Here is a 27,621-nt window from a genome sequence, read left to right as displayed (position 1 = left end):
TAGAGTGCTTGATCCTTTATATGATATCTGTCAAATGTTCCTTCTATATCACTGATAACAAACTCTTTACAGATAGTCAAACTGAATCATATGACTCTTTCCCCAAAGTACAAACGATGTTCTGTGAAGTTTCGATGTGCTTATTAAACCGATAGTCCAGCTAGATCACACTTATATGTAATCGTCTTTCCATCAACAACCTCTCAATTTCTTTGTTTGTTTCCGGTTGTTAAAATACGTGCGTAGCTTGATGATGGCCAAAAACATGGCTTGGCGACCGCCAAGAGCCGGAGAGCGTCAAAAAAACCTCATTACCGCTATGCACACGAATGTTTTTTTTTTGAAAAAGGAAGTTCCTTCACCGTAGCGTTTATGCATGCATGCCCAGTATAGCAATACATGTCGCCATTAAATAATGATTGATGATCATATATACATTCGAGAGAATAGTATCAAAGAAATCAGACAAAATTTAGCAAGATGAAATCATAAGAGCTATAATAACAGTAGAAACAAACAATTTAAAATCTTAAGTATACTTAAATTGAGTATAAAATGGATGATCAAACTTAAAGCTACAAGAATAATATTTCTATAGTACTTTCAACTCTCAGTCTAATTGGTTTCTTAAATTTTTCTCATTGTTTCACTCAACTTAGCAACAATGAGCTTATTCTGCATGGCATGAAATTGCATTTTGTCATAAAATTACAAACTGAGCAAAACAAAGTTGTGTGGACCTATATGTTTTAAGGTTTAAATCTTCAAGATATGACAGACATTGAAAGAATCATAAATGAGTTAGCTAAAGCATCTGTTTTCGCTATCAACAATCCACAGATAAGTGTTTACAGTTAAGGTGTCGAGACTGGTTAGAGTCTGCGCAATGATCTGCTTTTTCCATAATTACGTCAATTTACCTTAAATTTTCTTCAGACGGAAAGTCTTGCTTTATTTTGGCACAACATTACTTTCCCAAAACTTCGGTGACTCCGTTGAATAACTCAGTTACCAAATATTACTTTGATCTTAAAAAAAAGAAATCGAAGGGATCGAGTTGTTGCGTCGCATATTTATAAACAAATATCACCTTGATCACTACAAATGAATTAAAAAAAAATGAGTAGAGTCGAATATTTGTTGGTAACTGAAAATTACATGAAAGTTACATCACAAAAAAAGTGAATTGCTGGGTACAATATTTTTAAAATATTTGGAAAATGCTCAAGAAAGCTAAGTAGTTGGATTATATCTCTAGCTGCATAGGATTTTGAAAACCACAATTATAAGAAAGGCTTCTATTAATTTACAACGCCGAAAATAAAGATGTTGAAAAGATCCGGATAGGATTTTATTAGAGGTTTTTTAAAATCAAATGTCCTTTGACAGAAAAGAAAGACATTCCATACAACAAAAAGTGTTGAAGTAGCTAACTTCAGTTAAATCAAGTTCCTATAAAATGGAACTCAATATAAAAAATAATAAAGTCCACGTGTTGTGTAATGAAGAATGTAACAAACACGTGTGTATGCAAGGAAATTATGTAACACAATAAATATCATGAGTTGTTGTTGACAAGAACGAAGATGCTAGAAAAAAAAACAAGCAAACACCAGATCATTATTTCTATGATATTTTCCGATCGAAAAGATTTTCAATGAAATGAATCTATGAAAGGGTAGAAAAAGACAAGATAAGAGTAGCCATTAATTATGTTACTATTTATTGGCATAAACATGTTGAACTTTTTCCATATCTTTAGCGGATATTGGTTTTACAAGAGTACAGGAATGTACAAATGCTTTCAAATTTTCAAAAAACAAATCACACGAAATTTGAGCACTTGTTTTAAGTAGCCGTTGTAAAGATAAACCAGTGACCTAAAGTTTTTTTGGCATACATTTCTAATTGCAGCTCAAAAATTAGAATCGGGGTTGAGAAGTGGGAATTGTAGCCATACATATTTTTAACTATGGAATGATGAACATAGCTACAATCGTAAAACAAAAACAATATTGATTGTTTATTAGTTTTATTTATATGCCGTCACTAGGTATAAGAATATATTTGAACTAAAGAAACTCAATGAATAATTATCATCACTGCCTTTAAAAATGTTCTCATTTTTTGAGCTACACTTTTGTGTGTAGTGAGGTAAGAAAAGTAAAACACGCTTCAGCCATGTTGTAAAAGTAAAAGAGGACTGATGGGAAAAAGTTGTTTTGGTAGAAATACGACATATACGACATGCGACTTTAATCAAAATGCTAAATAACCAAACAGTCTTTGAACGTGTTGGCCTTTAAATTATTTTTAGCATTGCTCAGTTGATAACTGCTTGACCAGACAAAAAGAAAACTTCATTTCCTGATCATTGTAGGCTTTCGCAGAGAAATTATTGTAATAAATAAAAGTTTTCTGTAAAGGTTTCTGAAGCGGCAAAGAATAAGATTTCCTCATCTTTGGTAACTCTTCACTCATCAAATCAAGCAACAAAATACAAAGAAAGTAAAAGTGTTGAATCGTGACACTTGTTAAGAAACAAACACAGCAGACGTTTCGAGCAAAAGCAGCTTGTTAGGATTGTTAATCGAGTTTAAATTAAATTAGTCGTTTTTACTTTGAAAATCGATATTTTTCCATAAACATTTGAATAACCCACCCGCAGACTAAGTTCTAGATACACCACTAGGTATGTCAGTCCCACAGGTAGACACAGAAAACCGACTTGATCGTGTCCCTTTTGTCAAAGAAACCTCCGTTATGAAACTTAATATTGTTGATGATTGCTGTAATCAATCTATACAAAGCAGATGTTAGTTGACAAAACAGAATGCTATCTTACATTACTGTGAACTTGAAAGGTCAAAATTTAGCATAAGCACGCACGTGCAGTCGTGCAGACTAAAATCATATAATAATCACAACTTGTAATTCTTACAATCTGCCATGCATGGAAAAGACCTTACTGCTTTCAACAAAATCAATAAATATAAGAGTGTATACTTGACACATATCTTTTCTTTGCACAAATGTTTTTCAAGCGGGTAAAAAGTCAAATCTTGTGGTCAATAACTATGACGCACATTCTTCGTTTTGCTGATCGATTTAGGTAAACGAAAAACTAAGACTAAGAGGTCTGGAATGCTTTGTTTACACCATGTAAGTTCGAGTAAAAACAAATGTTCACATTCCTCAATATTTTTAGTTCAATGCATTTTTTTTGGCGGTCATCAGTGTGACGTGTAACCACGATTAATCGCATTTTAAGCAAATGAGAGCCGTGCTGTAGTAAAAATAGCAATATAAATCGTGAAAAAGTTGTTATTCAAATTTTAGCAACTGAAGAGTTTACGACTTATGAAAAAGTGATGAAAGTTCTTTATAAGCGTCAATTGTGACAGCATATGTCACAACACGAGAATTAATTTCAGATCATTTTGAACAAAAAAAAAGGTAAGAAACATGACAATTCTATTTGATTGAAACGAAAATACAGTATGCAGCTGTAAAAGACAAAAAAATTCCTCATTGGTATTCAAAAAAAACCCAATATCACAACTGTTTTAAACAATTACATTCCCCAATATTAGTGCAAAGAACTGTATCACTAGTTACCTTATATAGTTTAAAAAAACTTTACTAGAATACTGTACTGCAACAAATTTACTTATTGAGTATACGACTTTCGCTTCATGTTTTTATCTAATTGAATTTGTCGAACCACTAACTGTTCAAAACTGTTTTTATTCCCAGCTCTCCGCGAGCTTTACGGAATAGTTTCAACCAGTATGAGGTCTATGAAGTCTGTCATGTCCTCATTTTCTGTTTTACAGCAGATGAGGTTTTAATGTGCTCATGCGTGATAATCGTGTCACAGTTGCGGTTAGAGAGCCAGTCACATCGTGACTAGAGGTCAAATTACATAGTGGGAGAAATCATGTTATAATACATTTTTTTGGTTTAGTTCGCCAAGTACATATTTTTTACCTAAGTACATCTAATATAACTAGATCTAATTGGATATATTTTTCTAATATCTCCACATAAAAAGTCATTTCGAGAAGTTTCCTATTTATAATCAAGTGAAGTGGAAAAGATGCCAAAGATCATATTTTTTTTAATGTTTGTTTTTGTTCACACAACTCATTGGATGAGAAAGTTTCCTGTAACAAACAAACATAGTCTCACGCAACATAAAAAACTGAGATTTATGAAGTTTAAGAGGTAGCTATACAGACAATGAAAATTTCAAAAACAGTTATATAAAAAACACAGAAACTTCAAAAAAAACACATGTGAAATGAATTTCAACGAAATCAAAGCAAAAGATAGAAATACCAAACAATTCATAAGAACAGTTATGGGCAACGTTTAGCAATATATAACATAACAGTCACAGTCACAACTAACAGTAGTCCCCAATTTAATTCTTGGAGACCACGTTTCAAACCTGAGAAAAGTAGTTATAATTTATGGTGATCAAACTGATCATGCAAATAATTAAAACCAAAAAGGTATTTTCATTAATAGCTCTTTGGTATAGTTTCTACGATATATAAAACTTAGGCAAATGGAGTTCTATGTAGTTATATGTAAGATTTTCCTATCCTACACTGCTAATTTAGACAAGTTTGGGAAGACAACACCCAGTTTGTTATTTTTGTAGAAAACGATAAAAATAGAGAGAAAATGAAAAAATGATATACAATTACGAGTTTGTTGAAAGCTAATTCAGCATATCAAATTCAAATAAACCAAGGAATTTCTCGGTCTATTACAATTTTTCCATACCCTCCATAGAAATTATTTTCCAGTGTATAGTGTTTCAATGTTTTATAATGAAAAGAAAAATCATTTTGACAGTTACTTGTTCACCATGCATTAACCAGAAACAGTTAAAATAATAAATGATTGCTTGAGCAAAGTTGGTGGTGATTACGATGTCGTTCGCAGTTCACACACTATGTTTCCATTAGCATTAGACCAGCTGATGTAGCTATCATTAATTGTGAAAAACAACATATTGAGCTTCCTGACAGAAGCTTAATTCCGAACTTGGCAAGGTCATGAAAAACGAAATAAGGAAATGAGAACACATGTAGTTGTGGTCAAGAATCGGACGGATGTACAAAACACGCATGCAATGTAATGGAGACGACTGAATTTACAGTAACGAAGTTGTGTATAAAAACACCACAACGGTTTCGAAAATTCATTCTCCTGAACTTTGGACAAAGGCAGAACGACAAGAACTACTAAAACGACAAACGACTATAAAGTAAGTTATATACGATATTCATTTTATCATTTATGCCGAGCTACTGCAAAAAATTTTCTTTAATCAGAACTATCAAAAATCTGTAACATGAATATGTAGTTATGAATTGTTTTATTCTAACGATTGCCAACAATTTGAAAGAAAAGTTTTGACCTACACCCATATTTTTACTTCAGTGGTTTTAAAATAATTGACCCATGGTTTTTATTGACTGATTATCATCCACGCATAGACGTGCTGGTCATTCATTAAGTATCTGCTTTTAATTTAAAACGAGTTTACTGAATGCAAAATGTTAAATGGACGAAAGTCATTAACGATTTACTCTTAATTATGCGGTTATCCCAAATATCCTTTCTCGCATCAACAAATTCTTGATTTTAGAAAAATTGATCGAGGGTATCGCATGTTTTCATTTGTTATACTAGAGTATTTCTAACAAAACTTTTTTCTTTTTCCTTGGTTCGCCATGGATTTATTGGATTATTCTTTAAAATATAAATAGAAGTCCGCATAATTCATTTATTCACTAACCTTACGCCCAAGCAGTTTCATCCATGTGAAATGAATACAAATTTTTACCAATGCATGAAAGTCAATAGTTCGTTTGGTTTACTCCAGATTTTGTGATAACACGGAAGAAATCTAAAATGATAAATGATGTTAAAAAATTTCATAAAATCTTTAAGAGCAAAGCTTTTTTTTGAATTAAAACATAGAAGTATTTATAAGTATGGGTCTGTTGCGTAAAATAGACAACAGTATTATTGACAGCAATTATTATAATTATTATAATTGCTGCCTCATTAGTTTGCGATTAAATTAATGATAAAGTATGATTACCTAATGAATTGCAATACTACGCATGCTCATAGTTTTATGCCACGTTGTGTCGATTTCAAGTCAGCAATTTCAAAGCGCACATACAAGAATGATGACGTAATTAGTGCAAAATGAGAAATAAAAACCAAGTTTATGCAAAGATTGTTAAGCCTCAAGTTAGTTCAAAAAGACGACGCACACAATCTCATCAAAAGATGTCATACGACCTGAGCAATTCCACAAATATCAATAAAGAAACTAAGCAACAGCAAGCATCAAACGGTCATATGATTTGCACAAGTAAATTTTCTGTTGCTTTCATCAACAAAAATAACTAAACTTTTATTTTCTTAATTGATTTAGGATGGAAAACGCTTTCTTTTTGACAGCCCTCGTTGTCCTCTGCCTCACAATCAAAGTGTACATGTCAGCAATAGACTGCCCTGTATGTATCCCCAGAATAAAAGTAAATGTTTATCGAACAATATGTTCAAAAACTCCACTATGTAAAAGAGGGAAAAGACGAAGCTCTGGATGCCCACCATGCATTCCAATCGATAAAATAAGTATGTACAAGAATCAATGCCTTGACAAGTCAATATGTATGAAAAAATCTGCCTATCACAATGTCGTGAAACGAAGTGCATCCTCTCCACCATGCATTCCGTTAAGAGACTCAAAAGCGGTATGTACTCCAATAAAATAGACTGACGTCATACTCATCCGTGAGAGACGGATGTGTGTTCGGTCATACATAAATTTGAAGATGTTTAAAAACTTTATTCTGTTACTATTTCTGCTTCAGTATCGAACTTGCAATGTTGTATTTTATTTTACCGTTGTTGCCATCACTCACTTAAATAAAACAGTTAACAAACATAGCACGCAAACTAAAAGTTAAACAACATACATTACAATAATATTTTTTAATTATTTTTTTTTGCTTTTTATAATAATAGAACGGTATATGTGCAAGCATGTCTGTTTCTAAAAGATCAAAAAGGTCAACAGACAATTGTCCCATTTGTATACCCTTGAATTTGAGACACATTTACGCGGCATCGTGTTCTCACGTTGATATTTGCAAAACAAAGAAAATTGAAAGTGTCCGTAACGCCTTCCCGTGCCCACCATGTTTACCATTAAATGAGGTGACGACGTACAAAAATCTCTGTGTTCATACTCCACTATGTTATCAAAGACGAAAAATGGTTAAGAGTTGTCCAGATTGTGTACCTCAGCATTTGCTGCATGTTTATGAAAACTGTCGTCTTTTCACACCATTGTGCAGAAGAAGAAAACGATACTCCTGCCCTCCATGTATACCTATTTCTATGACGGATTATTACGAATCCATTAATTCGTGCCTTGAAAAACCTATTTGTGCAAGAAATGTAAGTAATTTCACAAAGGTCTACCATCAGTTTGTGTCTGCTTCATGTTCCTCTCCACCATTCCACCCTCCTTCCCCAGGCCATAAAGTAGATATTAAAATCAGAACTGCTATAATACATCTTCACTAATAATAGACCATTTCATGCAGTTTACACAGTTATATATGTCAATGGATTTTTTGACATTATTTGCTAATCTATTCAATTGGCGTGTTTTCTGGATTATAATCATAACATGTGGCATTTTATCACGCAAGCATAAAAAAGGAGTCCCATATGTCAATGATAGGATGTGATATAGGTGACTTGCGCTAGAAGAAGTACATTTTTCCTTAGGCTCTCTTTTCGTTAGCTGATTTTATTAATATCAAATTATAAAGTGAGTTGTTTTTTTACAATGTCAAATTAAAATCAAAAAATAACTGAATGTAGAAAAAGACTCCGAAAAAGAAATGCAAAACTCGGATGATTTATCTTAAAGAGATCAAACCAGATAATATAGACATTTGTCTTCTCGTTGATATATATATATACATATATGGTAATAAAATAGGATGTATTTTGAGGATAGCTATTTGAATAATTTTGTGACAATATAATATCGTCATTGAGCGTTTTTGATAAAATCATACATATAATGACATAAGAGTTGAATAAAAAAAAGTTGATCAGAGATAGAATGGAACAAACTTTGACAAATAAAACCCAATCTGTTCTAGGGTCCTCAAAGACTGATTTGACGGTTTCTCTTCAAGATATGTGCGTGAAAAAGGATGCAAGAATGAATATACATTATACAGTAGAAAGATATTTGAATTGACTGGCATTGTCAACGATTTATTAAGTTTTTGAAATCTACAAAATTAATTATTATTTGCATCTATGTAAACAATTTTGATGGCAATAAAATTATAACGATTATTTCTATGAAAATATTTGTTTAAATTCTTCTACGTCTATTTTCTCAAAAATTTACAGTAGTGCCATAAATTTTATAGAGATTTTGACTGGAGCATTTGTACTAGCTCTTCTTGGTACAGATTTAAGATTGAATAGCGAAATTGATAAACTGATGAAATTATATACAGATGTTAAAGACACTTTCAAATACCAGACACGCACGTCAGCAAATCAAATATAGCGAGTTGAAGAAACAACCGTTATTATATCATTTGTTGCCTACAAAGATTGCTTTGATATGAAACTATATGATGGCCAATGTCTACGAATCGCATTATACTTGACTTATACAAAGATTTATATGTATACACACACATAGGTATAACGTTTTGACCATTAGCATGAGAATTTCAAAACATAAAGCTCCGGAATTGTTTTTCTACAGTTTCGACTCCCTCGCAACATTGCCCGCACCGAGAAATATTGCTACGCCGGTGATTATCAAAAAATTTCTCTTCCCACAAAATGATTAATCACGTATAAGCAATTGGCTACAATTTGTCAACCTAACCTTTTAATGAAGGCTTTACGTCAATACTACAAGATAACATGGTAACAAAGACAACACGTATTTCATAAATATAGTAAAAGGTTTCCTTGGAATTTTGAGTAGCGAACTGCGTAATATTTGCTTTGTTATACACAAAAAATGGTTAGTAACGCACAAGAAAAGAGCCTGAAACGATAAAGAGAACGACGAACACATGGTGATCATGTATTTTATATTAATTTTTAAAGTCCACATTTCAATAACAAAACCAAAAGATATCATTGTATAACAAAGAAATATTAACTGAAGTCTATTCAATTCACTGTAAAATAGTACACACTTACAGCTAATAAACAGTACAGCTAATTTTTCAAAGTCCATGCGATATCACATTTATTAAGAGAAAGCCAACTCTTACTAACAATCAGCTTGTAAGACCTATGTATAGGGCTGACACATGCTTGCAGCAATCTCTATCAAAATACGTGCAACTCAGCGGGAACAAAATCTTATGGCTATCTGTATTAATTTTCGCAGTGCCTTCCATGGTTCTCAAATTATCACAATCGATATAATTAGAATACAATTGCTGAGAAGTTAGAATTTCTATGTACAAAATTTATGTTATCACAACCAGTGAATACATTTAATTGTATTGGGTTGTATTTTAAAAATCACGAATGAAAAACAACACCGATACACTCGTTTTTCTTCGACGCAGCTAAATGACTTTGCGTGTAGACACACAAATGACTCCAGCTGTTCTCTTTTTGTGTCGTTGCAATCATAAGGAGAAACGCAAACGAAGATAAAGCATTAGAGTGGGACAATGTCAGCGTTGCATATGTCAAAGTCATTGACATCTACACAGCATGTTTGGAGACAACCGCAGAGTAAGAACAAATAAACCATTTTTATAAGCATCAGCAAGATAATTGAAGTAATAATTGCATATTGTAAATTATTAATAGCCTGTTAACATGTATAAATGAAATGGCTTCTTGAGTTAGCATAAAAGCGGAACATTGATCTCAAAAGTGCATATTATCGTGGGGTTCATCAAGATGGAAATCATCACCAAATATCTTCTATTTTGTTTTCTTTTACTTTATGCGAGCAGTTTTACATTCAGTAACAGAGTAAGATGCAGCCCACATCTCTGTTCAAAGAAGAGGAACGTTAGGGTAAGAGAATAAAACATATTTTACACATTCGTATGTTAAAACCACACGTCACTATTGGCTATCCAACACGCAGGTTATATATTAACACTAATGTTTCTTGTATATAGTTTATGAGTTTGAACTTCGTCAGATTCAAAATAAAGTTTTGTGTTTGAGAACAAACGACCACGAGTTCATGTAAAATATCACAGGTTTTGTTGTGGAAGGCATTTGATAGTATTTTCCTTGACCGTAGAGAAAGAAAATTATTATTGATAATGTTGACGTTTAATGGTAAAAATTGAACAATTTATATGATATTGGCAACAAAATCGAACAATTTAGCTAATAATACATGGCTATATACATATAGCCACAAAGAAAACATTGAGCTGAAGGAAATGCTTCCACTCAAGCGAGCAATCAAAAACCACGTATAAAAAATAAAATAAAAAGATTCTGTCAACAAAATATGATCGACGATGATAGGATATTTCAAAATACTACCTTGAATAAAGATCTTTTATAAATAACTGCAACGGAGTTTATAGCTATGTAAACTGTTGTGTATAAGAGTAAAATATCTGAAAATGCTGACTTGAAGGAATGATTAAATAATCCAACAATTCATCTGCGATTTTCACCATCTTCATTAACTGACACATTTTACAATAGTCTAAGAAACCTTGAGTACGTTTTTGTCAAACTGAGCAAGAAGATCAGTTTGAATAAAAATATGTTGGTTATTTTTAACATGTCATGTGATTACTAGCACGTATTTCACTATTGAAATTTCCACAATAGACGATTTCTTAAGATATTCTTTCTTTAATACACCCCCCTCAAAGTAATCGTTAAAATAACGGAAGATTTTATCACGCGCGTGCATCCCTATTTGCATGAGTATAATTAGAAATGTACAACAAAGGAGGAAAATGAAGCCACGAAAAACACTCTTTACAGTAAGTATGGGCAGATCGGTGATGCACGAAAATAGCCTACAAATATGCCAAACAACAAACTTTAAGATCAAAATACGTACATGACAAATGTAAAGACGCAAAAATTCTTTTCTCAACTCTATATCCGAACTACTACACTTTAACATAAATTTTGATGATTTTTCACCAAGGTAAATGAATTCAGGAAATTGATCAAAAGTAACGATAATGATCATACAGGACGTAAGATGACGGAAAAAGTCTATGACACCAACGCAGATGATCGACAAGGATATCTACGTGAATATATGGACACACGACGTCATTCGAACATAGAAAATTATGATTATGATTATGATTATGAAAACATAAGATTGTAATTATGTTTTGCGTCCAAGCACATTATATGACAAAACAGTAATAAATTAAAAAGTAGCTCTGGCGACAAAAAACTAGCTTTTCTGTAGAATTATTCTTTACTTTACATAATGCACGATATTTCTTTAAATGTCCCTTGCCCCTGTTTTACTCTCATTCAACAATAACATGAAATATTACATGAAAAAAAATCAAAGAACTGCACTGAAAAAAAACCCCCGTAATATTATCAAATGAAAGGAACACAAATATGTCACAATTATTAACATTAATCATACTTTGAAAAGGAAGATGAATTGGTCGAATTCATTAAATATAGATGGATTAAAATGATAGCAATTATCACTTAGCTTGATAAGGGCTTTGAAATAAAGTGGAAATATTGCTTTAAATCTTGTCTCTTGCTGTTATAGCTGACTCGAATCTTCAGTTTACAAGATGATGATTTTTGAAGTGCGTTTTATCATTTATTTTTGAAATTGTCGGCTGGAAAAGGATTACAGATGAATTTGTATGTACACTTGACCTTTCATCGAACATTTGCATTAATTCATAGCATTTACACTTTTAAAAACATTTTAAGTTCAAACGCAGCTGATTTCAACAACTCCTAAATGCACCTTTTATCTTCCAATCGTTCTTCTGCGATCAAATACACTTTAAATAAGGATGCAATCATTAAAAACAATAATTAACAGCAACGTGCACTAAAAAGATATTGAAGTTTCTGACGTCTTTAGTTAAAAATTCCTATTTGGCAAAGTGATTGCGGGGAGGGAAGGAGAGTGGAGAGGAAAAATCTCAAGTAGACTATAGTACATTTAACACATCTGTTGTTACTGCCATCCAGTTAATGTTTATCTCTATAAGAGCGTCAAAATAAAGGCAATGAGAAAATAATGTCACAGCAAACAAAACCATCTAAACCCACACTAAAGATACAGTCGTAATATTTAGGAAGCTTCGGATAACAAATACTAGAAGGATTTTTCGCAAAGAATGCTGTTATGTGTTTACGCCTTTCACTCGAAATCGTCGTTGAATCCTTAACTGAGAAGATATTTTTGCTAAAATGTCCGCAAAACGGCCTTTGAAGAAGCAAACAATTTCTTTTTTATTTACTAATATCTTCAACATACCACTATCTTCAATAATACCATTACCTTCAACAAATACTAAAACATTCAACAAAACTGCTACCTTCAACAAAACTTCTATCTTCAGCAATACTAATATATTCAATGATATAGTTTTTTGTTTGATTAAAAATCATTAATAATTAACGAAAAAACTTAAAAAGAGTGCATCATTCAAAATATTTATATTGATGTTCATATATTATGAAACAGATTTTAAACGGTACTTTCAACATTGTTACATGCATTTATGAAAAACGTAGCTAAATGTGAAGAAAAGTATTGTTGACTGTAGCCATATACATTTCGTACTCGCCCACAAATTTGGTCGTGCTATGTAAATACTTTTTTGTGTTCACTTACTGTAAAAACAATTAATTTGCAAAGAAGTGAATAATGATAATGATCTGAAATTTTCAAAATTAGCAAGATCAAATGCTGCAGGCTGACTACGCCACTGCACTTGTTTTGTCTTGGTTTTGTAAAGCAATATTTAAGTGGAAACCAAAGTGCAAGTAGGATTTCTTTAGTATAGTCACTCGATATGTAAGCCAAAGCTCCACTATACACATTACACACAAATATCTAAATAAGAAACTGAGAAATGATTTAACGACAAATGCTGATTTTTTGTTGTAAATTCAATTGATACGGAAGGAAAAACGATTGATAGAAAGCTGAGTTTAATCAATATACAATTAAAAATTTAGACATAGAATACATAACATAGAATCATCAGCCAGTTTGTTGGGTCAATGATATTTTCAAAGACATAATGTCAGGAATTTCCTCACACGTGATCATATATCATGACGTCATGTATTTTACATTTTATTTTACATTTTGTATGATTTTGTCAACTGCACTTTAAATCGTTTTAACTCCTATAAGCGTCGCAAGCAAGACAGTTTGTTCCGCAATCTAAAACTCCGTCAAACCAAATCCACCTTTCCGACCGTAAACACACGCGTCAAATTACAAAGTTAGGATAATAAAATGGTCGGACATAGATCTGTATTTGTAGAATAGTGGCAATAAGATAGAAGGAAGATATGCATTTGTCAAAACAAGCTAAAGAAGACAAAGCACAATTTCAGAACTCGCTCCGTCACAAATTAATTGAGAATTAATCTAGCATGGGTAGTCAACTCCACCAGCTCTCCAAGTTCATGGTCATGGCAACGACCAACTGTATGTACTAGTACCGATTATGGAGTAATTAGCTCGCTCAGTCACAAATTTTCAGATAAATCATCTGCGCATGCGCAGACTACTTGAGCATGCGCAGTCGACATGACCAGCTGCCCAAGTTCATGGTCATGGCAACGACTAACTGCATCTACTAGCACCGATTTTGAAGTAAATAGCATGCTTAGCAACAATTTAAAAGAGAAATCATCTACGCATGCGCAGTCCGTTCGTACATGCGCGATCCGCTTGACTAATTGTTCGAGTTCATAGTCAAGATAACGACCAACTGGATCTACTAGCACCAATTTTGGAGTAAATAGCATGCTTAGTAACAATTTAATAGAGAAATCATCTGCGCATGCGCTCGAGGATGCGCAGTCCACTCAACTAATTATTCATAGTCATTCATAGTCAATTATTCATGGCAACGACTAACTATATGTACTTGCACTACATTTGTAGCAATTAGCTCACTTAATCGCAAATTATTAAAGAAATCATCTGAGCATGCGCAGTTAGGATGTCAATTATACCACAACTTTCGTAAGCCTTTAAATTTTGGTATATATATATATAAAGCTAAAACTTCATATAGTAGATGTCAACTAGCAGTGGAAGCTGGGTGCGATATGTATGCAGTGGTTTAGGGGCCCACACTTCGGTGGCGACCGCACTCTCCCTGCGTACCTTGAGCAAAGCCTATCGCAGGTGATCTCAGGGTCTGATGGGCGGAAGCTTGCTATTGGCATCTCCCAAGTAGGATAGCGTGGAGGGGCCGAAATCTCCTACCGAAACGTTAACATGCGGCGTTCTAGTGCCTTACATATCAGAAGGTATCGGGAAGCATGGCCCGAAAACGGGTTTTTTTGCTTTCGAATTTTATCTTTTTGTTCTTCAAATGAAATACAAGAGTTCTTTCAATAAAATAAACCAAGCAATGTTTCAATGACCTTCTTCTGGCACTGTGCCTTTTTCTTATAATTTAAACCAACTCTAAGCATGCCTATACGTTTTTTACTTGTTACCTTTTACAATGTAACTTTCTCATCATGAACGAAAGCACCCATGGGCTTCATGGAAAGGGGTATTATATACTTTTTTAATAATAGTTTTTACAAAGATAACATTTAATAAGCCAAGCCAAGCAATTTTTATCGTCTAATTTGAACCCATAAAATTTTAATTCATTTTAGATAGTAAATTTCTTTTTACCTTACAATATTTTCATGATTCAATCTGTAAAGTAACTTCATTTCTCGAGTAAGTTTGCAATTAAACAGTCCCCTTTCCGGATTCAAACGACTTCTTTCAATCGCATAGACAGCCGTCCAATTTATTACGTAAATGCATGTAGTATGCATTTCGTTGTAAGAAACACCCTACCTAAGAATATCCAGATCGGATTTTAGCCGCATCGAGCGAAGAAAATTGCAAGTCATAGTAGTTCAAAAATTTGTATGGCTTGCTTATTTGCGCTTTATGCAGATGGAATACGTCTTATATATTCTTAAGTCACGCCGTAAAGGCCCGTAAAATCCTTACAAAAAAGTCATTAGCGCGATAGCATGCCAGTATTCTAGCTTTCTTTCGATCGTTATGCTTTTTTCTAACCCAAAACAGTTAATAATTACTGTTATCCCTTCTGCCTTTATAAATAATCGTTGTAAATAACTAGAATCAGATTCACAAATGCCCCAAAACTCAAAAGCATCTCCTACCCATTTTATTTCCACTATTCTACATGAACAATACTATGGTCGACCATTTGATTGTCCGAATTTTGTAATTTGATCTCGTATTTTTGACACATGTGTCAAAAACATCAAAGACAAGGGCATCAAAGACACATCAAATTACATAGACACGTAAACCAGTAAAGTGATAAAACGTAAAAAAAGGAGCGAGCCGCCCTTAAGTAAACCAAGTGATGGAATTTCCCTGGACAACGTGATGTTGTTCTAACAGCACGTGAAACTTTCAGTTACAAAATTTGAAGAGAATATTTTCCTATATTTAGCGTCTTGTTATTCATCAGAGATACATGTTGCAGGTTGCGCCCTTTCTTGTTGAATATAATTTTACCCAGGAATAATAATTGTTTGCAAAACAGAACTATATTTAATGACCGTTTGCGCTGTTGAAAGGCATTATCATAAAGTAGATAAAAATTGATCACGTGGTACAATAAACGAACGACATAGGCGCACTCGCACCATGAATTGAAATTTTACTTTTTCAGTTTGCATAATAATGGCGCTGCTCTTCGACGATATCCTTATCCAAGTCGGTAACTTCTCCCGTTTCCAACACATTCAATGGTTCCTCATGATCTTAGCCACCATAACGCAAGCATGGTACTCTTATTTACCTATCTTTACCGTGACTAAAGTAAAAGATTCCGAGGTGCTGTGCTCTTCAAATGCAAACATATCAGATGGTTGCGATGCAAACTGTACCACTAAGAGGTACGCCGTTGATTTTACTTCGATTGTGACGGAGGTATGTCAACATTGAAGTGAATAACATACAAACTCGAAATGGCATCGCATTGTGAAGTTTTTAATATAATTTTGCTTTATTGACTCATGTCATATGATACATTGTGTAATGAATGTTGACAAATGCTAATAAATAATAATATAAAGTATAATTCCCTTGTCTTTTAACATAAACGATACAACTAAAGCAGCCCACTGTAAACCTCCGACTATAAGCCCGCGCTTATACACGGAGGGAGGAGATAATGCATAAAAATATTACATTGCATGGATCTGTAAACATTACATAATCAAAACACGGATTTATATGTGTGTGGTTCTATACGCAGGTATGGTTTTCTGTGTATGAGTTGAATGTCACGATCTTAATCACGGAAGGTCTTATGGATGAGGGTGAAGGGTTTATGCATAAGGAGGGCGAGGGCCTTATGCATGAGCAGGGGGAGGTTAAAAGCTGGAGGTATACGGAAATTATTCATTTCAGAACAATTTATCATTAATCATTTCTTGGTGTGTTTTTAATCAGACTAATGTATATGGTTATTGAAACTACTTAACACTATTTCCATTTTTCCAAATAAAAACTGAAGCAATCCATTTACTCCTTCACTAGTGGAATTATGTGTGTGGGGTGGACAAATACAAGATTCCTTTGACCAAGAGTATATTTTACGTCGGAAAGTTCTTTGGTGCCTATATGTTTGGATGGATCTCTGATCGTTATGGTCGACGTCCAGTCTTCTTCATCACAGCTTTTATACAATTTGCCAGCTCATTGGCGACCACATTTGCTCCTGATTATTACATGTTTCTCGTCATGCGCTTGCTAATTGGCCTATGCAGTGGAGGTACGCAAGAAACGTTTTCATTAAAAATACATAATTCTTAGGCTGTATTCAACTCATTATTATGAAATCATTGCAAAATTTAATAAATTCATCAGGTAACTTTATGGTCGCGTTCTTGCTGGCAACCGAAATGGTCGGAATAAAAGAAAGAAATTTACCGAATGGTTTAATGCATGCAGGATATGGGGTTGGTTTAGCCCTTCAAGCTTTCTTGGCTTATCTCGTTCGAGATTGGAGATATTTCAATTTGCTGATCACATTGCCTAATATCTTCTTCGTCCTTTATCTGTGGTATTGATTTCAAAAACTTCCAAGTGTTTCATCAAACTATGCTATTTTTTCACCATTTATAGCAACAACAAAATGTTACAATGATTATAGGTGGATGCCAGAATCACCACGATGGCTTGTCGCTCGAGGACGGACAGACGATGCTGATAAAATCCTTGAAAAGATAGCAAAGCAAAACAAACAAACTTTCCATAAGGAGATGCACACAAATATGATTCCATTTGATAAGGCAATTTCGCAAAAAACCTATCATCTTGGACATTTGTTCAGCACGAAACGTTTGGCAAAGATAACGATGATTCAGGGATTTGCTTGGTATTCTATCCTTCTGAACTTGTGTGATGACAAACGATATAGATAAGGCTAATCGTTGCTTGTTGTAGGTTGGTTGTTAGTCTGGTATACTATGGACTTGCTTTTAATGTCGATGATCTTGCTGGCGATCTATACCTGAATGCTGCTCTCTCTGGAATGGTCGAGATCCCAGCATATGCTCTTGCAACCGTTGTAGTCAACAAGTACGCATTTGCTTTTTAATCGACAACAATTTTCCTTTTTATCTCTAACCAGCCTAATATGGCCCTTTTCTGTTGTTTTATAGATTTGGCAGACGAATTCCTACAGTGATATATTTTTCTGTCGGAGGTATTGCCTTATTATCCACTCTCCCTATAGTTCTAGAAGGTATGGTAAACTACTTTCCGGATTACAGTTACAAAAAAACTGGATCAATATTCTCTATACAAAAATCAAAATCAATACATATATATTAAATTTCTATTTCAAAGGAAAAGATAAAGAGCTTAAAAATTTAGTGGTGTCTTTCTCATTGATTGGAAAATTTGCGATATCTGCAAGTTTCTATCAAGTTTACATCCAAACAGCCGAACTTTATCCAACAGTACTCAGGTAGCAAACATTCCCGCGTGTATAAATGATTCCATATACCTAACGGCCGAATTTTTTCTACAGTACTTTGGTATTTTTTAACGCATGCATAAAAAATTTACGCCAAACATAAATGCTCCTTTTTACTGGAATAAATTTCTTCCAGTATGAAGACATTGAGCTGAAGGTTCTATAGTATGATGATTATTTGTTTTTAATTTATTTAATAGAAACAACGCAATGGGTTTTGCATCTTTATGCGGAAGAATTGGAGGAATATGTGCACCTTTCATTGTGGTATATTATAATATATCTACGTTAATTCATCCATATAGACCGTCGACACAAAAGAAACTGTACAATGTATATAAACATATTTAAACACATGTCATTTTTAGGATGGAACACCAAAATCGCTTCCCTTCGTTGTATTTGGGACAGCTGGAATAATAGCTGGAGTCTTGTCATTAATGTTACCAGAGACGAAAGATAAACCCTTACCGGAAATGGCAACAGATAACACAAACAATAGCAAATACGTCCAAGCAGAAAAAGAGGCGGATACAACGTTATAAGAGATCAAGACAATTTAGCGCTGTTTTAAAATCTGTGTTTTTTAAATTTTGAGAAATCAATCTGAATGCTAGCGCGACATACTTGAGCAAAGAACTTTATACAAATGTTTTTTTGATTTTTATCATCAAAACTCATCAATAATACCAAAATCTATTTCTCTATCAATAATTCCCTTTACTGTAAATATAAGATTGAATTATAACATCTGAGATCCTACCGTATTTGAAATTCCTGAATGAGCTCTAAGATCCATGGTAGACTGTGTTGGCAGAATCACAGGCTTTGATGACTGCCATCCAAGAAGACAATGCTGAAAAAACTATGTCACTTTAATAAATGCAACAAGTCTAAAACTTCTAATAAAAATATATTTTTTTTATAAATATTCTTGCACAATATATTATTAAAGTTCTTGAATCATAATAAATAAGTTCTGATAACTTTTTTCAACTGTTAGCAAATCTAGCTAATTGAAAAATCTCTGACAATAAGTTTTAGCCAACTAAAACATCATTTCAAACTTAAATAACCCTTGTTCAGAATGAAATATTATGAACTCTAAAGAAAATGAAAGTATTGAGGTTTTTTTCCAGGTGAAAAGATTTATTACCCTTGATAAAGCCACTGAGTCAGTGGGATCAAAACTCTTTCTGCGATGAGGTTTAACTCGATGAGGAGATTGAAGTGTTGATCTAGGTACACTTATCCTCACATAACTTTCTTGATCCACATATGCAGCAGGAGACTTGCTCGTTTTACAGGTTGAGCAGTTAGTGCCGGAGCCATGTATTGGAACTGCAAACAGACGCTCATCCAGAATATAGGTATTTGAGCCTGAATTATAAATTATAAATCATGATTATCAATTGCAAAACAATAGTCTTGTTCAATTAAAGGCATTGTATGTATTTTCTGCAAAGTTATGTGAGCTATATGAAATTTACATCAGCAAGCATTAATATGATCATGTTTTACACTGAAAGTATCAGATCTTGCACTTACATTTAGAATCAAAGTTTTCTTTTATGGCTGATTTTGTTTTAGTCATCATTTGTTGAGGTGATTTTTCTTGGGTTCTAAATTTTCAAGATACCAAAATGACTCATACACAAAACACCACAGATGAAAATGATGACAGACTAAAAGCACTGTATAATAAAAAGTTGAATACATTTATAATTACATGTATAGTTGAATATAATTACATTTATACTTGACTACATTTATAATTACATTTATAATTTGAAATAATTAGAAACGTATTACAAATGTTTCAAGAAAATAATACATCAATTCAGGATAAATGAGAGCAACTTACAATAAAAAGGAAGTCCCTGTGCACTCAGCATGGTTGACTTGGCGAAACTCTTTCAGATCTTTGAAGAAACTATCGTTCTTCTCACATACATGTGAATCATTGTCAAGCATACCAGCTATCCAATCATAACCAAGCATGGATTGGTCTGGCTTGTTGAATAAAGTATCAGAAGAGAATGTTATGTGTCGAGGTTTAGGCACATCAATTTCCTATAATAATGTTGTTAATTTTACAAAAAATTCCTGATTATAAATAGATTCACAAGTAACAAGAGAAAAGGAAAATGGAAGAAAATGGAGGGAAAGTGGTGAAACAATCACACACTATGACAGAAGACGGAAACATATGTGTTGTACTTATTAGGAAAGTAAAAGAGTCTCAACTATACAATAAAATTTTTTAACAACAATGCTCAATTACCTTTAATGATATTTGTTTAATATGTTTTATATGTTGCGAAGACGGTGTCTTTAAGATTGAATTACGGGCGTTGCTTTCACACAGTGGTGTTTTGTTTTCCTTTTTGTTAGCCAAGCTTGTCATTTGAAACTTTACACAACTATTTTCATTTTTCTTCCTTGGTTCAATCGCACTTGATAGTTTTGACATCGCAGTTTTTCTTGTTTGAGATTTGACGCGCAATTTTTCGAGCCCGTAACTTTTCAAAGTAGATTTTTCCGAGTTTAAATTTTTGCTGGATAGTTCTGAGTTTGTTTTGATGGAACATAAATCTCTCCAAATAGCTTTTTGAGCGACATTTAGTCTCGAAAGTAAAATTAAATTCTTCTCGCGTAATGCTTTCTCTTCCGCCATTTTTTGAATAGGCCATCTGCAACACGTGACCATTTCAATAATGACGTCATATAAATGGCGAAAGAAAGTGATTTGCCAACTTTCTCGACATTTCTTTTACAAATTTTAACAGTTTGAAGAAAAAAATTCAACACCTTTTTGCATAACAAATTTTAGAACCAATCAATCAAGTGATCAACGTCTTGCAGCTGGAGGATGTACGTGCAATACATCAAAAATATTTATTCTTGGTATTAATGGTTGTGCTGTCATTTGTGCCTGATTTGATCTTAGTTTGAATATTCGAATAGAACGAGTTTAAAAAAGGTTGTATTGTAATGGGTGTCTAAAAAGTGATTTTTTATCCATATAATTAAATATTGCCCAAAGATGCAGCTTATTATGTCGTTTTTAGTAGCAAGCATTTTATCTTGAAGTTCGTCTACCTCATCCAATACAGGTGAAACTAATGGAAATGAAATATTTGATATTGTCGTTAGCTAAGCTAATGTACTCTGTCCCTAAGATTACAAACTCCATCTTTAACAATATGAAAAGACCAATTTTATAAATCTATGAAAAAACAGTTTCAAATATCACTGAGGGCAAGTCAGTGTAACTGCAAGCCAGGTTATTGCTGTCTTTAAAATACAACAAGCCATACATCATAATATCAATATCATTTATAGAAAGACAAATATAGGGTTGTCATTAGACATTGATGTATAAAATATATTACTAAAGAATACATCAATTGCGAAGAAATACCAACTAGAATGACCCAACTATCTTTATTAACTTATCATCAAAAGTGTGGTATTTGTAGTTTCTATAATTTTTTAGTCATGATGAAAGTTTCAAGAGTCAAAATTCGTTGTGTGCGCTCAAAATGTGTTATACATATTTAATATATTATTCAATTGTTTTAGTAAGTGCTATAAAATACTCATTCGACCACAATTTATTTGCATTTTATGCTTTCTCTCACTTAATCATTTTATGAAAACAAATGAGACATACATATATATTTGATATAGCCTTTAAAAACTGCAGGTGATGAAAGAGAGCTCAACCAGCAAACATTTGAGATGAAAATGGCATCTCGCGAAGAATTGACGGGAATTTCGGTTTTCTTTTTCTTATTCGTAATTGTTGGCTGTTTTACGAACCTAATTGCTATCATCACGTTTATAAAATATCGCAAAACGATGCTTCAGCAATCAAAAGATCTGCTCTTGTTCAGCATTGCCTTGGGAGACTTAACACAGTCAATTTTCGCCGTCCCTCTTAGTCTGACCTCAGTTATTGCCGGCAGATGGCTTTGGGGTGATGAAGGCTGCTATATTTATGCCTTCGTTACAAGTTGGACTGGCTTATCCAACATTGCTCATTTTTCAATTGTGGCAGTCGAGAGATTAACTACTTTAAAAAGCCCAACAGTATTCCTCATTTCAAAAAAACGTATCATTAAATGGATAGTTTTTATCTGGTTCGTGACTTTCATCGTTGCTTCTCTTCCATTATTTGGTTGGTCAAGCTACACCTATGAAGGCTATGGTTTACATTGTTCCATATTTTGGGAGTCAAAGACAACTGGTAACCTCACCTATTGTTTGTTTCTACTTGTTGTCTTCTTTGTCGTACCGGTCGGAAGCATTATCTTCTCGAATGCAAAACTTTATGTAACAGTGAATATTATGTACAAGAATGCAAACAGTATGTGGGGTGCAAACGCTCCTGCCACTAAACAAAGTTACTTTGCTCAAGTTAAAGTCGCACAACAATTCACTGCCATGACTTTGGCGTTCTTAGCTGTTTGGTCCCCATATGCAGCGTTATCTTTTGCACGGGTTGTTCTGAATACGAATTTGTCATCAAAGGTTCGTGAATACCCGTCAATGTTTGCCAAAACTGGTGTGCTTTGGAATCCAACAATCTATTTTTACTTATATCGAAAGTTAAGAAAAAGAGCAATAGACATGTTGAAATGCCGGTCTTTGAACAGTGTGCAAGAAGTTCCACGCGATAGGGCCATTGCAATGGAGGATGCTACAATTCAATAAATTACATATTCAACTAGTATAGGGTTCATTTGTTGCAAAGTTCTGCTCGTAATGCATTTGGATAATTTGACAGTACTTGTGTATTAAAGATGATGTCGTATTTGAAGGAACAGTCTGGCTCAGGAATGGTTTTCTCTCCAAAGTACAGCTGATGTCGTGAACATTTAGCTTAAGTCCACACAAGATAGTCAATTTTAGAAAACCCGTGCTGAACATTTTAGCCTCACAAATTTTTTTCTTTAATTGAAAGAGAAAATGTCTTTGTTTTAGAAAATTTTCGTGAAAGGCAAATGTTTCAAGTAAAGCAAATATCAAGCATACGTTTCGTCACACACCTTATTTTAGGCAATGACTGCCAAGGCACTTTGGAAGAATTTTGATTTGTTCAATTCACTTTGACCTTGTTTTATCTTGTAGTCATGGACGTTGTCAAAATACTTATGTTCCAGGTGAAGCATGTTTGTGTTGCTTGCTTGTGTGTATCCTCAGAATGTAAACTGTAAATTAAACTTTGCAATGTTTTTAATGAGCAATCCTTTTATTGTAGCTCAGCAATCGAATTCTGTTTGTTGTGCAGTATAAACAGAATGAAATTTGGCTGTTTAATTTACACGTCTTAAAAAAATAATTGAAATCTCAATTCGGAAAGAATAGCATGCTGCATCTTATTATCTGCCAGCTGTCTTAAAATGAAGAGAAAAGCGTTTGCGATGGAAAAAATAATCTAGAAAGTTTTTTTGCGTGCTTTTTTGCAATAAACAAGTTTGAAAGGTGACGAATGCAATGTTTAATACAAGAAAATGAACAGTATTTCTATTAGAAGACTAATCGAATACACAATAATAATTATTGAATTCTTTACACTTTGTCGTTCATATTTTCTATATTTAGAGAGGCTTGATTAAACAATACCCTAGTTAGTACGATGGAGTTGGTTTCGTCAAACGAAGCAGCAATCATTGCTTTTTTCTTTTCTGTCATATTCACATGCGGTTCGTTTTCAAACGGTTTGATCATCTGGACATATGTACGATACAAAAACATATTGACTATTCAACCTAGAGATATTCTCATTCTCAGTTTGGCGATTGGTGACTTCGTGCAAGTCGTCTTTGCCTGTCCCTTAGGTCTCACTTCTGCCATTGCACGGAAATGGATGTGGGGTGATTTCGGTTGTTCTTGGTACGGATTTATAACGACTTGGGTCAGTTTGTCATCGATCATTCAGCTTGCGACTTTTGCTATGGAACGTTATGTGACCTTGAGAAGCCCTATGGCAAACTTAATCACGAATTGGCGTGCCGTTCAACTGACGATAGTTTGCTGGTTAATAACTTTTCTTGTATCTTCCTTCCCATTATTCGGCTGGTCTACCTACATCAAAGAAGGTCTTGGATTGCACTGCTCCATCAACTGGGAAGAGAAATCAACAGGCAATCTTACTTTTTCCCTTTTTCTATTAATTATGTTCTTTCTCGCTCCCATCAGCGTCATAGTGATAGCCAACTTGCAACTTTACATAATTGTGCATCACATGTATGCCAATGCGAGTGACATGTGGGGACCAGAAGCACGAGCTACAAAACAGAGTTATGTGGCTCAGGTGAGAACAGCAAAGCAACTTTTTGCAATGATTGTTGCATTTCTCGTTTCATGGACACCATATGCGTTCATGTCTTGTTATATTCTTATTTTTGAAGGTACAAACATATCCCTGGGTAATCGTGAATACCCCTCAATTTTTGCTAAAACATCAGTTTTGCTCAATCCAATTACATATTACTTTATGTACAAAGCACTGCGTCAAAAAGCCAAGAGTGTGCTTATGTGTCGAACAACAAATTCTGTTGCTCAAATATCTTCAAGTCAAGTGTAACGAACAGTCCAATTTCATTTTCAAAGTCCTTCTAATCTTAAATCCCAAAGCTAATAAATAAATTAATTGTGGAGTTTAAAATCAACTTTATGTGTGTACTATATATTGGAACAAGGAGCTATTCCTCTGGAGTGGTTACCAGAAATATTAAAAGTATAAGGGTGAACAAGATTGTCACTTCTACATCGCAAAATATCCTTAGCTTTTGTGCGAAGGCTTTCATACGAAAAAAAATATAGAAGTGGATTATAAACACTCGCAAACTTTGCCAAAAGTGAAGGGTATTCAAGGAATTCTAACGTATATTGGATGTCAGTGAATGTGACTAACGTAGACATGACTGCATACGGCGTCCAGGCGAATAAATAGCCCGCGATCATCAGAAGGAGCTGTTTTGATGCTTTAACTTGTGCGTTAAACGTGTCAAGAGTCCCTTGCGCATCGCTTCCCCATCTTGAATCAGCGTTATGGTACATACGACGAACAATGATGAATATTTTTCCGTAAGAGAAGGCTATCACTGCAACTGGCACAAAGAAGAAAACAGTAAAAGAAACGCGTAGCTACTGTTTAATGGAGCACCAGAGTCCCATACTATTGAGCAATGTAGACCGAAACCTTCATAAGTGTATCGTGACCAGCCAACCAATGGAAAACCACTTGCAATAAAACTAACAAACCAGGAAGCCATGATCATCTTGAAGGAATTTTTCATGGAAACAGCGTGTGGTGTTGAGTTTGATATTGTAAGGTATCTCTCGAGAGCGAGACATGTCAACTGAGCAATGTTTGCTAACCCAACCCAGGTAGAAAAGAAGCCGTAGAACATACAACCACTAAAACCCCACACCCACTTGAGGGAGAATGCAGAAACGAATCCAAGTGGACAAATGACTGCGCACATCACAAAATCACCAAGAGCTAAACTAATAATTAGGATATCTTTGGGTTGTTTCATGAGCAGCGTGCTCCATTTTAGGTATGCTAGAATGACCAGACCATTAGTGAAACTTCCCAACAAGGCGATAAAAAGATAGGCGAATCCAATGCTCAAACCAGCCAAAAGGCTAACTGCCATATTTCTCAAATTCTGATCGTTGATAACTTGCAAGGTAGCTCAACGACGTAAACTCATGAAATGTATCAAAGTATATGAAGAGTGATCGTATTAAATGACACAGATCTTTTTCCTTGCTTGGTTAGCCGTAAGAGAGAATTTTTAAGGTTTGATATTCTTCGTGTCTCAATGGGTTATCCATCTACAGTAGTTTCGAATTAAAGTATGATTTGATGGCTTGTACTGTGGCTTTTTATAGCAATCTTAAATTACTTCAGATCGTTATTAAAGAACTGTTTAATTGAAACATTATATCCGAGGCACAAGACGCATGCGCAAACAGTAAAGAACCGTAATTATGAACAAAAAGTACAACCTTAGAAGATCTTACTAAGTCGAAGCTCATTTGATAATTTTATGTCAGAACTTTCGGTCATTTTCCAATTAATAATTACACATCAATGACTTTCTGGAGGACACAACATCTAGAAAACGCTTTCTTATGCCATCTAAGTACTGTTCTGGTTTTATGCTATTTAACTAACATCAATTGGTCGTAAGAATGTGTGCATATAAATACAGTAAATTCAAATGCCTGTAACAAATTTTTTGTCTTCTAAAACTATAGTGGACATTCTTTTCTATATTCATGTTTTCATGTAATCTTCCTGAGCTATTGTGCTGTTTGTGATATATTAAAGTAACTAGATCATTTATGGTTGGTTGTTTCATATCTTAAATTTACATATCTTAAAAAACCATGTTCATCTTTGCTGTTACGCTACACAAACCTGTTTTGTTTTAAAGTTTTCACATGATGTAGTCACATGATGTAAACACATGATGTAAACACACGATGTAGTCACATGATGTAAACCAAAATTGCCTAATATCAGCAAGGGCAAACAATATTACTGTTTAAGCCCGTGTTTGCACTAATGTAAAAGGCTACAGAAAGAATTTGCCAATATTTTCTTTGTGTGAATAACGAGAATAGATTTCCTCACAAAATTTTGTTTAAAAGATTTGCATTTGCAAGGTATGTGTTTTGCAAAAATGAGAGCACTGTAAATATAATTTAACAATCGATGGAAAGATGAACAAGAGAAAGAAATATTAAGCAGCAGATGGTTTTGGAGTATAAATCCTTTGAATGGAAATAAGGCATTAAAACTATGGATCATTAGCATTCCAAAATGAGGACGGTTTAATTTTCTGTCTTGATTGGAAAAAAGTTAATTAATGCTTTTAAGACAAATAAAGAATTTTTTAACTAGCAAAGTTTGTTTATACAATGTTTGCTTGTTAAGGCTATTATTATTTCAATTAAAAATACGTCTGGTGTAAGTTGAATAAATAAAACGTGAAAAATTATGTTTTGTACTTGCTTTAACATATAAAGTGAACTTTACGTATATAGCTAATACACAATGAGCGAAAATTCGCCTTTTTCTGCAGGAAACAATAGCATTAAATATTTCTTTCTGACTTTGGAGACAGCTGAACTTAGATAATCACCGCATATTTTGTACACAATGAAAAGCAAACATTGTAAAAATAATATTTTTCTAATCTTTTCAATTCCAAAGATAGAGTATAACCAGTAATATGAGATAGGCTAAAGATTCACCGAACAAATAAGAAATACATTGCTCATG

The 27,621-nt window shown here is 33.7% G+C and overlaps 4 protein-coding genes and 3 long non-coding RNA genes across 8 annotated transcripts; 4 read left to right on the top strand and 3 right to left on the bottom strand.

Annotated features, from left to right (window-relative positions):
- Positions 1–77: 77 nt before the first annotated feature.
- On the bottom strand, positions 78–10,712 carry LOC124444228. Of its 2 annotated transcripts, XR_006947904.1 has the most exons (4): positions 10,618–10,712; positions 5,816–5,926; positions 921–1,028; positions 78–495 (listed from the first exon to the last, which is right to left on the bottom strand). It is a non-coding gene; the product is annotated as an uncharacterized LOC124444228 (long non-coding RNA). The 2 variants fall into 2 exon arrangements; XR_006947903.1 differs by lacking the exon at positions 10,618–10,712 and having other exon boundaries at positions 5,816–6,194.
- LOC124444227 lies at positions 7,270–8,430 on the top strand. The gene is made up of 2 exons (XR_006947902.1): positions 7,270–7,497; positions 8,217–8,430. It is a non-coding gene; the product is annotated as an uncharacterized LOC124444227 (long non-coding RNA).
- Positions 9,806–11,506, top strand: LOC124444226. The gene is made up of 2 exons (XR_006947901.1): positions 9,806–10,131; positions 11,243–11,506. It is a non-coding gene; the product is annotated as an uncharacterized LOC124444226 (long non-coding RNA).
- Positions 11,507–15,944: 4,438 nt separating this feature from the next.
- Positions 15,945–19,284, top strand: LOC124443643 (organic cation transporter protein-like). The gene is made up of 9 exons (XM_046994130.1): positions 15,945–16,255; positions 16,868–17,102; positions 17,198–17,393; positions 17,484–17,708; positions 17,777–17,911; positions 17,995–18,077; positions 18,182–18,302; positions 18,512–18,578; positions 18,680–19,284. The coding sequence occupies exons 1-9, from the start codon at positions 16,007–16,009 to the stop codon at positions 18,854–18,856; spliced, it is 1,488 nt and encodes a 495-aa protein (XP_046850086.1). The 5' UTR covers positions 15,945–16,006; the 3' UTR covers positions 18,857–19,284.
- Positions 18,870–21,023, bottom strand: LOC124443644 (migration and invasion-inhibitory protein-like). The gene is made up of 5 exons (XM_046994131.1): positions 20,596–21,023; positions 20,176–20,384; positions 19,860–19,933; positions 19,468–19,691; positions 18,870–19,167 (listed from the first exon to the last, which is right to left on the bottom strand). Exons 1-5 carry the CDS (start codon positions 21,019–21,021, stop codon positions 19,054–19,056), a joined length of 1,047 nt encoding a protein of 348 aa, XP_046850087.1. The 5' UTR covers positions 21,022–21,023; the 3' UTR covers positions 18,870–19,053.
- Positions 21,024–22,061: 1,038 nt separating this feature from the next.
- LOC124444460 (parapinopsin-like) lies at positions 22,062–23,030 on the top strand. Its single transcript, XM_046995081.1, has one exon. The coding sequence runs from the start codon at positions 22,062–22,064 to the stop codon at positions 23,028–23,030; it is 969 nt and encodes a 322-aa protein (XP_046851037.1).
- Positions 23,031–25,004: 1,974 nt separating this feature from the next.
- Positions 25,005–25,984, bottom strand: LOC124444459 (opsin-3-like). Its single transcript, XM_046995080.1, is given in 2 exon segments — positions 25,005–25,447; positions 25,450–25,984. Coding segments are annotated over 2 exon segments (978 nt in total).
- Positions 25,985–27,621: the final 1,637 nt, after the last annotated feature.

The sequence above is a fragment of the Xenia sp. Carnegie-2017 genome, unplaced genomic scaffold, assembly GCF_021976095.1.
Source record: "Xenia sp. Carnegie-2017 unplaced genomic scaffold, XeniaSp_v1 HiC_scaffold_21, whole genome shotgun sequence".
In the NCBI taxonomy this organism is placed as follows: Eukaryota; Metazoa; Cnidaria; class Anthozoa; order Malacalcyonacea; family Xeniidae; genus Xenia; species Xenia sp. Carnegie-2017.
The sequence above is the reverse complement of the archived record's forward strand: the minus strand, read 5'-3'. Positions and strand labels throughout refer to the sequence as shown.